The sequence below is a fragment of the Bufo bufo genome, chromosome 3 (assembly GCF_905171765.1).
Source record: "Bufo bufo chromosome 3, aBufBuf1.1, whole genome shotgun sequence".
NCBI lineage: Eukaryota > Metazoa > Chordata > Amphibia > Anura > Bufonidae > Bufo > Bufo bufo.
In genome coordinates, this window is record NC_053391.1 from 414,314,921 (window position 1) to 414,327,982 (window position 13,062).

A 13,062-nucleotide genomic window follows, 5' to 3' on the forward strand; every position below is an offset into this window, starting at 1 on the left:
TTTTTGCTGAACAAAATGGTGCCTGCACTATATATTATAAACAGGTGCCATTTTGACCACACACAGCAGTCTAATTTTGAAGTTCAGAATATTACATATTTAGTTCTTTATTTGGCATTAACCGCCTCAGGACCGCCGTACGCAGGATTGCGTCCTGGCGGCAGCCCTGCTATTCTGGGTGGACGCATATACGCGTCATCTCGCGAGAGGCGAGATTTCCTGTGAACGCGCGCGCACACAGGCGCGCGTTCACAGAATCGGTAGGTAAGCGAGTGGATCTCCAGCCTGCCAGCGGCGATCGTTCGCTGGCAGGCTGGAGATGCGATTTTTTTAACCCCTAACAGGTATATTAGACGCTGTTTTGATAACAGCGTCTAATATACCTGCTACCTGGTCCTCTGGTGGTCCCTTTTGTTTGGATCGACCACCAGAGGACACAGGCAGCTCAGTAATAAGTAGCACCAAGCACTACACTACACCCCCCCGTCACTTATTAACCCCTTATTCACCCCTGATCACCCCATATAGACTCCCTGATCACCCCCCTGTCATTGATCAACCGCTTGTAAGGCTCCATTCAGACATCCGTAAGTTTTTTACGGATCCACTGATACATGGATCGGATCCGCAAAACACATACGGACGTCTGAATGGAGCCTTACAGGGGGGGGTGATCAATGACGGGGGTGATCACCCCATATAGACTCCCTGATCACCCCCCCTGTCATTGATCACCCCCCTGTAAGGCTCCATTCAGATGTCCGTATGTTTTTTACGGATCCACGGATACATGGATCGGATCCGCAAAACACGTACGGACATCTGAATGGAGCCTTACAAGGGGGTGATCACCCCCCTGTCATTGATCACCCCCCTGTAAGGCTCCATTCAGATGTCCGTACGTGTTTTGCGGATCCGATCCATGTATCCGTGGATCCGTAAAAAACATACGGACATCTGAATGGAGCCTTACAGGGGGGTGATCAATGACAGGGGGGTGATCAGGGAGTTTATATGGGGTGATCACCCCCTTGTCATTGATCACCCCCCTGTAAGGCTCCATTCAGATGTCCGTATGTGTTTTGCGGATCCGATCCATGTATCCGTGGATCCGTAAAAAACATACGGACGTCTGAATGGAGCCTTACAGGGGGGTGATCAATGACAGGGGGGTGATCACCCCATATAGACTCCCTGATCACCCCCCTGTCATTGATCACCCCCCTGTAAGGCTCCATTCAGACATTTTTTTGGCCCAAGTTAGCAAAAATGTATTTATTTTTCTTACAAAGTCTCATATTCCACTAACTTGTGTCAAAAAATAAAATCTCACATGAACTCACCATACCCCTCACGGAATCCAAATGCGTAAAAAATTTTAGACATTTATATTCCAGACTTCTTCTCACGCTTTAGGGCCCCAAAAATGCCAGGGCAGTATAAATACCCCACATGTGACCCCATTTTGGAAAGTAGACACCCCAAGGTATTCGCTAAGGGGCATATTGAGTCCATGAAAGATGGAAATTTTTGTCCCAAGTTAGCGGAAAGGGAGACTTTGTGAGAAAAAACTAAAAAATATAAATTTCCGCTAACTTGTGGCAAAAAAAATAAAATTTCTATGAACTCGCCATGCCCCTCATTGAATACCTTTGGGTGTCTTCTTTCCAAAATGGGGTCACATGTGGGGTATTTATACTGCCCTGGCATTTTAGGGGCCCTAAAGCGTGAGAAGAAGCCTGGGATTCAAATGTCTAAAAATGCCCTCCTAAAAGGAATGTGGGCCCCTTTGCGCATCTAGGCTGCAAAAAAGTGTCACACATCTGGTATCACCGTACTCAGGAGAAGTTGGGGAATGTGTTTTGGGGTGTCATTTTACATATACCCATGCTGGGTGAGAGAAATATCTCGGTCAAATGCCAACTTTGTATAAAAAAAATGGGAAAAGTTGTCTTTTGCCGAGATATTTATCTCACCCAGCATGGGTATATGTAAAATGACACCCCAAAACACATTGCCCAACTTCTCCTGAGTACGGCAATACCACATGTGTGACACTTTTTTGCAGCCTAGGTGGGCAAAGGGGCCCACATTCCAAAGAGCACCTTTAGGATTTCACAGGTCATTTTTTACACATTTTGATTTCAAACTACTTACCACACATTAGGGCCCCTAGAATGCCAGGGCAGTATAACTACCCCACAAGTGACCCCATTTTGGAAAGAAGACACCCCAAGGTATTCCGTGAGGGGCATGGCGAGTTCCTAGAATTTTTTATTTTTTGTCACAAGTTAGCGGAATATGATGATTTATTTATTTATTTTTTCTTACAAAGTCTCATATTCCACTAACTTGTGACAAAAAAAAACTTCCATGAACTCACTATGCCCATCACGAAATACCTTGGGGTGTCTTCTTTCCAAAATGGGGTCACTTGTGGGGTAGTTATACTGCCCTGGCATTTTAGGGGCCCAAATGCGTGCAGAGTAGTTTGAAATCAAAATCTGTAAAAAATGGCCGGTGAAATCCGAAAGGTGCTCTTTGGAATGTGGGCCCCTTTGCCCACCTAGGCTGCAAAAAAGTGTCACACATCTGGTATTGCCGTACTCAGGAGAAGTTGGGCAATGTGTTTTGGGGTGTCATTTTACATATACCCATGCTGGGTGAGATAAATATCTTGGCAAAAGACAACTTTTCCCATTTTTTTTTATACAAAGTTGGCATTTGACCAAGATATTTATCTCACCCAGCATGGGTATATGTAAAATGACACCCCAAAACACATTGCCCAACTTCTCCTGAGTACGGCAATACCAGCCTAGGTGGGCAAAGGGGCCCACATTCCAAAGAGCACCTTTCGGATTTCACCGGCCATTTCTTACAGATTTTGATTTCAAACTATTTTGGAAAGAAGACACCCCAAGGTATTTCGTGATGGGCATAGTGAGTTCATGGAATTTTTTATTTTTTGTCACAAGTTTGTGGAATATGAGACTTTGTAAGAAAAAAAAAAAAATAAGAAATCATCATTTTCCGCTAACTTGTGACAAAAAATAAAAAGTTCTATGAACTCACTATGCCCATCAGCGAATACCTTAGGGTATCTACTTTCCGAAATGGGGTCATTTGTGGGGTGTTTGTACTGTCTGGGCATTGTAGAACCTCAGGAAACATGACAGGTGCTCAGAAAGTCAGAGCTGCTTCAAAAAGCAGAAATTCACATTTTTGTACCATAGTTTGTAAACGCTATAACTTTTACCCAAACCATTTTTTTTTTTATCAAAGACATGTAGAACAATAAATTTAGAGAAAAATTTATATATGGATGTCGTTTTTTTTTTTCAAAATTTTACAACTGAAAGTGAAAATGTTAAATTTCGATTAATAACAAAAAAAGTAAAAATGTCAGCAGCAATGAAATACCACCAAATGAAAGCTATATTAGTGAGAAGAAAAGGAGGTAAAATTCATTTGGGTGGTAAGTTGCATGACCAAGCAATAAATGGTGAAAGTAGTGTAGTGCAGAAGTGTAAAAAGTGGTCTGGTCATTAAGGGTGTTTAAGCTAGGGGGGCTGAAGTGGTTAATGGCAGCCAAGCTTAACCCAGAGGGGTCCAGAGAGGGGTTCAGCCAGATTTCACTGCCCCTGCCTCTTCCTTCATAACTGTCCCCGCCTTTGTCCCTTGCTCAGCCACAGATCTCCCCCCCCCCCCCCACCTCCATCAGACTCCCATCAGACCCCCCTGCCTCAGATCACACCTCCATCAGACTAGGGTTGGGCGATATCAAAAATATTAAGACGATAACGATATTAAGAAATTTATCGCGATAACTGTATCTATATCACGATAAATAGTAACATAGTACATAAGGCCGAAAAAAGACATTTGTCCATCCAGTTCGACCTGTCATCCTGCAAGTTGATCGAGAGGAAGGCAAACCTGTGAGGTAGAAGCCAATTTTCCTCACTTTAGGGGAATAAAAAATTCCTTCCCGACTCCAATCAGGCAATCAGAATAACTCCCTGGATCAACGACCCCTTTAAAAGAAAAAAAAAACACAAGTTGACATTATACTGTGTGGGGGCAGCCAGAAGGAAACATTATACTGTATGCAGCAGCCACAAGGAGACGTTATACTGTATGGGGACAGGGGCAGCCACAAGGAGACGTGATGTTATACTGTGTGGGGCAGCCCAAAGAAGAGGTTATACTGTATGGGGCAGCCACAAGGAGATGTTATACTGTTTGGGGCAGCCACAAGGAGACGTTATACTGTATAGGGGCAGCCACAAGGAGACGTGATGTTATACTGTGTGGGGCAGCCCCAAGAAGAGGTTATACTGTATGGGGCAGCCACAAGGAGATGTTATACTGTTTGGGGCAGCCACAAGGAGACGTTATACTGTATGGGGGAAGCCAGAAGGAGAGATTATACTGTATGGGGGCAGCCACAAGGAGACATTATACTGTATGGGGGCAGCCACAAGGAGACGTTATACTGTATGGGGGGGCAGCCACAAGGAGACGTTATACTGTATGGGGGGGGCAGCCACAAGGAGACGTTATACTGTATGGGGGGGGCAGCCACAAGGAGACGTTATACTGTATGGGGGGGCAGCCACAAGGAGACGTTATACTGTATGGGGGCAGCCACAAGGAGACGTTATACTGTATGGGGGGGCAGCCACAAGGAGACGTTATACTGTATGGGGGGGCAGCCACAAGGAGACGTTATACTGTATGGGGGCAGCCACAAGGAGACGTTATACTGTATGGGGGGGCAGCCACAAGGAGACGTTATACTGTATGGGGGCAGCCACAAGGAGACGTTATACTGTATGGGGGGGCAGCCACAAGGAGACGTTATACTGTATGGGGGGGCAGCCACAAGGAGACATTATACTGTATGGGGGCAGCCACAAGGAGACGTTATACTGTATGGGGGCAGCCACAAGGAGACGTTATACTGTATGGGGGCAGCCACAAGGAGACGTTATACTGTATGGGGGCAGCCACAAGGAGACGTTATACTGTATGGGGGCAGCCACAAGGAGACGTTATACTGTATGGGGGCAGCCACAAGGAGACGTTATACTGTATGGGGGCAGCCACAAGGAGACGTTATACTGTATGGGGGCAGCCACAAGGAGACATTATACTGTATGGGGGGCAGCCACAAGGAGACGTTATACTGAATGGGGGCAGCCACAAGGAGACGTTATACTGAATGGGGGCAGCCACAAGGAGACGTTATACTGTATGGGGGCAGCCACAAGGAGACGTTATACTGTATGGGGGCAGCCACAAGGAGTCGTTATACTGTATGGGGGCAGCCACAAGGAGACGTTATACTGTATGGGGGCAGCCACAACGTCTCCTTGTGGCTGCCCCCATACAGTATAACGTCTCCTTGTGGCTGCCCCCATACAGTGTAACGTCTCCTTGTGGCTGCCCCCCATACAGTATAACGTCTCCTTGTGGCTGCCCCCATACAGTGTAACGTCTCCTTGTAGCTGCCCCCATACAGTATAACGTCTCCTTGTAGCTGCCCCCATACAGTATAACGTCTCCTTGTGGCTGCCCCCATACAGTATAACGTCTCCTTGACAGCACACTGTATATGTCAGGACACAGTGCGGGGCTGGAAGACGACCTGGGAAGGTGAGTACAGCTAGCAATGTGCTGATCTCACCTTCCTGTGCCTCCCGCATGCTAATGACCGCTTCCATAATGGAAGCGGTCATTAGCATTTTCACAATATGTTCTGGCAGAGGGCCGGGGGCCACATGAAATGAAATGATCCTGCGGGCCGGAGTTTCCCCACCTGTGCTATAGTGCATTGCATTTTAAAGTCAATGCTATACTGACATTGACCAGCAGGCTGCACCAGAGAGGCACAGCCTGCTGGAAACTACTCAACGGAGGGTTGGGGCCTTCATAAGATCCCATCCTGCCTTTACACACATCGGCACCCCGCGATCGCATTTGCGGGTGCCGATGGGAGACAGAGGGTGTCTGCTCCCTCTGTCAGCGTTGAACATGCGTTGAACATGCAGCGGGCGCCATTGCAAGCGTTAGAGCAGGTCTGTGGCTCTCATGTGAGAGCTGGGTCCCCACTGCACGGGAGACCTGTTCAGCGCTTAGACTGGGCTGCCGTAAAAAGGCCTATGGGTGGTCACTAAGGGGTTAAAAGTATAAATTACAAGTTTTACTGAATCTTTTCCAACAAAACTGTATATTAATCTGCTCTGCTTCTCTTACCCTATGACACGCTGCCTGCAGATTGCACTGCATTTTGTCGTGACAGGTCCTCCTCTTTCAGCACAGAATAAAGGTTTATTGCAGTGCACACACAGTGTGGTGCAGACTATATTTCATAAAGGCTTGAATGTATGTTAAGGAGCCTCCAAATGCTCATTTTTTTTTGTTGCAGAAACTTCTGCAATGGTAAATCAGTTCCATTCATTCAAATGTACTTGTTTTGGTGGGAAGCACATGGGTTTCTGCAAGCCCCATTCAGATGTATGGAACAGATGTTGACCCCTTTCACATGAGCGAGTATTCCACGCGGGTGCAATACGTGATGCGAATGCATTGCACCCGCACGGAATCTGGACCCATTCATTACAATGGGACTGTGTACATGTGCATTGGTTTTCACACATAACTTGTGCGTTGCGTGAAAATCGCAGCATGTTCTATATTCAGCTATTTTCACACAATGCAGGCCCCATAGAAGTGAATGGGGCTGCGTGAAAATCGCATCACAAGCAAGTGCGGATGCGATGCGTTTTTCAAGGATGGTTGCTAGGAGATGTTGTTTGCATACCTTCAGTGTTTTAGAACGCGCGTGCAAAACGCATTAAATTGCATTGCACCCGCGCGACAAAAACTGAACGCGATCGCAGGCAAAACTGAATGACTTTGCCTGCCAAATTGCGCATTTTTCACTGCATGCATTCGCAACGCATCCGGACATGGTCGTTTGCAAGGGGCCTTTCAGTCACAGAAATTTCTGCAACAAAATCTGCCACATGCGAAGGCACCCCAAATGGATGTATTAGAAATGTATTAACGAGCTGAAGTCACGTGCATATTTTACATATTGAATGAAAAGCATATAAGCAATAAAAAGGTTATATTATCTATTAAGTTTACCTTTTCAGGTCGGTGTGTCTTACATGTTCATAAGTATGTCTGTTTTCTTCCCAGATGATAATCCTCCAAATAGTTATCAAAGTAATTGCAGTGTGGAGGGAACGTGCAGAGCAGAGCTGACAATCTCTGGGGAAGCAGGCGTTGACCAGAACTGCAGTATTACCCAAGACATACCAACTGTGTCTGCTTTCTTTAGTCTGGCTGCTCTGGCTGAGGTGGCAGCCATGGAAAATGTTCACAGGTTAGTTTTCTCTTTATTTCTCTGCAGTTCAATTTTGCAGTCTCCATATGTTTTCCTATGCGCTTTCAACAATATCCATGAAGCAGCAGTAAAGTTATGTTTACACGACATGTGAAAAAATACAAAGCAGAATCCACGGCAAAAAATCTAAAAGCAACCTTTGTATTTCTGCTGCAGAGTTGCAGTTTGAACTGCCGCGGGATTGCACTGGGATTAGTCCCATTCAATGGAGCTGGCCGGGTGTATTGCGGATCCGCAATGCACTACGGACATCTGAATGGAGCCTAAGGGTACGGCTTCACAGTGACGCTGGTCACGCCACAGCCGTTGTGGCCAGGTTTGCTGAGTATCTGTGATTCCATAGAAATGAATGGAATCCCCATGCCTGTTGCAAGATTCAAACACTGCTGAATTTCTTGTGACGGCCGCGGTGATCCCATTCATTTCTATGAGATCACCACTACTCAGTGAACCTGGCCACGACAGCTGTGGCACCACCAGTGTTCACGTATAGCCGTACCCTAAACCGAGTCATGAAGCGACGTCATTCCTTCACATGGATTTTAAATCCACATGGAAAAAAATGCACCTCTACAGACAAAAGGGTAGGGTCCCATTGAAAACAATAGATTCCCTATAGCAACCATTCAGCTTCCACCTTTCATTTTTGAGAGCTCCTCTGGAAAATGAAAGGTGGATTGTGATTGGTTGCTATGGGTAAGTAAGCCAGTTTTCCTTTTACACCAGTTTGATAAATCTCCCCCAGTAAGTCTTGGATTTCAAATCTAAATTATCATTAATTAGACCAATCTAATGGCAGCACAAGGAGGAAAATAAGACTGGAGTAAAAAGCCATCTTAGTAAATGTACCCCACTGCCTGATGACCCAACTGGTGATAAGGCCTCATGCACTCATCCGTAAACATTTAGCAGTCTGCAGCAAAATACATAAGCTGTGCAGGTGCAGTCCGTATATTTTTTAGCAGACCCATTGCCTTCCATGGTCCGCATTTATAGGACATGTATAGTCTTTTTCGGAGTGGACATACAGACGTAGAAAGCACACAGAATCAATCACTGTGCTTTCCACATCTGTATGTCCATTCCACAAAAGATAGAATGTGTCCTATACTTGTCCGCAAGATGCAGACCAATTTAAGTCCATAAAAAAATGCAGACGGCGCATGGAGCGCTTCCGTATTTTGCAGATCAGCAATTTGCAGACCGCAAAATGCTTACGGATGTGTTTATGAGGCCTTAGGCAGTAAACTTTAGCAACCAGACTGTCCAACCTGGCAACTGTCCAGCTTGTATCTGGCAGCAAAGAAAGGGACTTAAAGTGGTATTCTCATTACAGACAATGGGGGCATATTGCTAGGATATGCCCCCATTGACTGAAAGGTTTGGGTCCCACCTCTGGGACCTACACCGAGAACGGAGCGGGGAAAGTGGTGGAGGGCACACTGCACGTGTACAGCTACCCTCTATTTTATTTATATGGGGCCACTGAAAAATTTTCCGTCGGCCCCATAGAAATGAATGGGAGCGGTGGCTGAGCAAGCGCGGTGCGCCCCCATTCACTTCCACCAGCCACCACTCTCCCTGCTCCGTTCTCGGCCACCTCTGGGACCCGCATCTATCAGACAAGGGGGGCATATCCTAGTGATATGCCCCCATTGTCTGTGATGGAAATACCCCTTTAAGGCTTGGCAGCAGTTGCACCATGCTGGGGTACTGTTCAGAACATGCGTGGGATGTACACTGAGCATGTTTTTTTATCTTTCTTCAGAAGTCCTAGATCTACCCATGCAAGAGATGGACAGAAGAAAGACATGTCCCAGGCAGCTGTGCTTATATCTTGCGCTGACCAATGAAGCTTCACTTTATGACAACATTTTACTCCATATTTAAAGAAAAGCCTTGAGCCTTACTTAGGAAGGCTAAAATTATCCATGAAATGGAGGACGAGATGGGCAGATGAGAGTTTCACTTGAAGCCAGAAGCTGAAAGCTTGGGTTTTATCCTTAAAGCTCAACTTGTTCTTGGCCTACTGATGGAAAAAGATGGCGCTAGGTTCACTGCTGCTTTCTACTGAGGCTAACAATGGAATGAAGACTGAAGCCGTCAGTGCTCTATCTCCATAGAGAAGCTCCGTGACGCAGAGTGTGATACTAGTTTCATATTATAGTTACTAAAAAAAGAAAAAAAATGAAATACTGATGCACTGCACTAGATAATAGACATGCTTGGTCATTTTTGTAAATGAAGATTTACGTTCCAAAAAAATGGTTTATATAATAGTTTATGCTTACATTTATATTGAGACTGAGTTTAAAAGATATAAACCGTAGGCTCAGGTGTACCGTGTGTCTTGTCTGCGACCCTTGCCTTCTGCACTTCTCTAGGTTTCTGTAGACTATAGACCCTGCTTCATATCCTCGTGCCATAAACACAGGCCATCTAAATGCCACCCATAATGTACTGACAGCAGCCACCCATATGCACACATCCAGTGATAAGCCTTAATAGATAGTATTAGGTCTGTCTACACAATACGCGTGTCTTCACATCCGACAGAGTTTGCAGACCTGAAAATCAGTACCATTCATCTGAACAGGGCTGTGGCAAGCACATGGATTTCTGCAAGCCCCGTTCAGGTGAAGGTGAATGGAACTGACTTTCAGTTGCAGAAAACTTTCTTTGAACATGTGAAGGCGTCCTAAAACTAACTATGAAGTGATCCTATGCAAATCGGCATTTTACATAGGATCCCAGCATAAACATACATGTAAGTAGAGTTTACTACTCGGGCTGTGGCACGTAGACATTACGTCAAAGGGGCAGTAGTAAAATTAGGAAAGGTTTACATGTATGTTTGTGAGCATTGCCAATTCCTGTTTTACATAGGTGTGCATGTCACTTTAAGCCTTCAACTTCGAAGCATATTGAAACTGAATTGGAGTTTTTAACCCTTCGTAATAGTTGATGGCTATTATGTGTGCTGTTTCTAGCTGACGGTATTAAAGATTGCGGCGCATTACGCAGCTGTCATGCAATTTCAGTAGTCACGCTGGTAATTGGTACCGTACTATAGGGTGATGACCGGTGCATCCAGATCAGGGATTCCTATTAGCCAGGTCACTAACACATTTAACTATGCACTAGCACTGAATGTGCGCCTCATCATAAGTAACAAGGGGAGCAGTATTTGTCTATAGTTTGTGTTCTCCATTCCATCTATGAATTTCATTGTAAAAGGCTTTAAAGAACAAGAGGTTGAGTTGTAGTGACAAATACAGAAAACCCCAAAAAAGCTTTCTTGTACTATGGTATGTAGATGTCACGGTATGGCTCACCTTAGCAATGTGCTTTGAAGAACTGCATGTGGTGAACGTATATAAAATTACCATAGGAACCCATAGGAAGTTTAGGGACTGGCGTGTCTTACTGATGGCTGCAGTAAACAATCTGGTTCTGTCTAGCTGCCCTAGCCATGCCTGGAGGTTTGGTAACTGTACACGAATACCATAATGGTTTCTACTAACAGGACTGTCACCTCTCCGGACTTGTCAGCTTTACAAAGTAATTGTAGCTCCCATGATATAAATTCTGGGGAACCTATTCTTATAACCCTATATTGTGTTCTTCCTCTTTGAAATAATAAACTGCACCAGTCCAGCTCACCAAAAGACACTAAAGCACGGACTGGCTTGAATCAGGCTAAGGTCTCATGCACATGGCCGTTCCGTGGATTGGGGACCGCAATTCATTCAACTTGAATGGGTCAGTGATCCGTCTGCACCATTAAAAAAAATAGAACATATTCTATTTTTTGTGGTGCGGAGGCACAGACAGAAACACCACGGAAGCACTCCACAGCTCCGGATTGCAGACCCATTCAAGTAAATGCGTCCGCATCCGTGATACGGGGACCACACGGCCGGTGCCTGCATATTGCGGACCCGCTGTTTGTGCCCCGCAATACGGCCACGGCTGGGCAACGACCGTGTGCATGAGGCCAAAGGCATATGGTAACATGTGAAAAAGAGGAACTCCAGCTTCCATAAAATAAGACAAGCAACATCTACGTGTTTCAGGTCACCACATCAGATCCTTACTCATGACATATACAGCATACATCATGAGTAAGGGTCTAATGTGGTGACTCTAAATGCGTAGATGGTGCTTGACTTCTGTATTTGGATTTTACATACTTGGCAAAAAAAAAGCAACATTTTTTTGGAAGCTGGAGCTCATCCTCTTTGAGGTATATGAATGAATTGACAGCTGGAGGTTACCAGTTTTTGGGATGTGTCCCTATACAGACTGTCATTGTCCAGGGACATTCTCCTTTGACATAAGGAATAGTAATGTCCAACTGTTCATTTATTCATAATTTCTGATACGAATAATAGAGGAACACCACAACAAAGAGGAGAATGCAATTTTTTGCTGAAACAGACATGTCAGGACAAGTCCTCTACCCCCTCCTATGCTCCTCTCACTGGGTCGTGCAGCCCCGTCTAGCTGTAGGGTTGTCTTCTTCTTTACATGGCCTTGCCCAGTGCTTCTTCATATGGCACTTGTGGTGAAGGTGATTGTGCTATGCTCCTCTATGTCTCTATTGTGTGTAATACAGAGTAAGGGGTATTTATGCAAGGTCCTAATATGCTAGAAGAGCCCAATAAGATTAAGGATGAAGGCTCCAAAGCTACGTTACTTTATAGCAGACATCTGAATGTCTTCCAGTTACAGAAGGCTTTTCTTATGTGATAGCCCACTTCAGCCTAGTTTAGACAACACAAAGCCATTATTTTAAAGATTGTGGTCATGTATATACTGTATCATGTACTTCACAACTGAAATTGGAATCTACAATAGTGTCTTCTGTATCTAAAATTGCTTGATAAAGTTGTTTTCCAGATTTGAGTTTATTGTTCTAGCACTGCCTAGATATTCTAAGGAAAAGCCTTTTACAGCTCCGCTTCCTTATTCCAGCATTGTCCTCTCACCTGTACCATGCCGATATGTTGAGCTTTGGGGGTACTGTTACAGCAATAACTTGTTTGCCTTTTTTCTGACGATGAAATACCTAGCTTTAAGTAGACCCTCTAGTCATGTTACTATAGTCCAGAAGGTGGCCCTCCAACTCCATGCTGTCTTTAGAAGGTTAGGGTTTGGCTCGTTGGTTTTCAGCAGTACCTCAAAACTATGTAGGATGATCCTGAGCTTAGATTAACGGTGGAGTTACTGGATTCTGTCGTCTTATGCAATAGTGTGGTCAGCAAAGTGGAAATCATTAACTTGCACAGAAGGAAAATCTTCTTAAACGCAGTGTCCCCCAGGTGAATGGCTCTTCGTTCGTTTAGTCCCTAGCTTTTAGCTATTGCAGCTGTCATGCCGTTGCTGAAATGTGGAACTATAATTAGATGTGAATCGTGTCTGGAACTTGGCTCCAAGATCCCGATCATATGACAGCAGCTGTACACCTGACTGGGTACTAGCAAAATAGCACTGCCAGGGGGGCACTTTTCACACAAAGTATTCTGTTTGGTTGATTTACTCTTAGTATAACCAGTTTAAATTTACATTTATCAGGTTGAGGTCAATGTCGATGCAGTGTTTAACAATCTGTGTAATATTGGTTTAACCAGGTTTTCTTT

At 45.0% G+C, this 13,062-nt stretch overlaps 1 protein-coding gene across 6 annotated transcripts in view; it reads left to right on the plus strand.

Moving 5' to 3' along the window:
* The window catches only part of BBX (BBX high mobility group box domain containing), a 108,881-nt gene extending 98,636 nt beyond the window's left edge, over positions 1-10,245 (plus strand). For all 6 annotated transcript variants that reach the window (XM_040424894.1, XM_040424895.1, XM_040424893.1 and 3 more), the window contains 2 exons: positions 7,213-7,399; positions 9,189-10,245. In XM_040424894.1, the coding sequence (XP_040280828.1) occupies positions 7,213-7,399; positions 9,189-9,273 (272 nt within the window). In that variant the 3' untranslated portion in view covers positions 9,274-10,245. The remainder of the gene's footprint in view (positions 1-7,212; positions 7,400-9,188) is intronic.
* Positions 10,246-13,062: the final 2,817 nt, after the last annotated feature.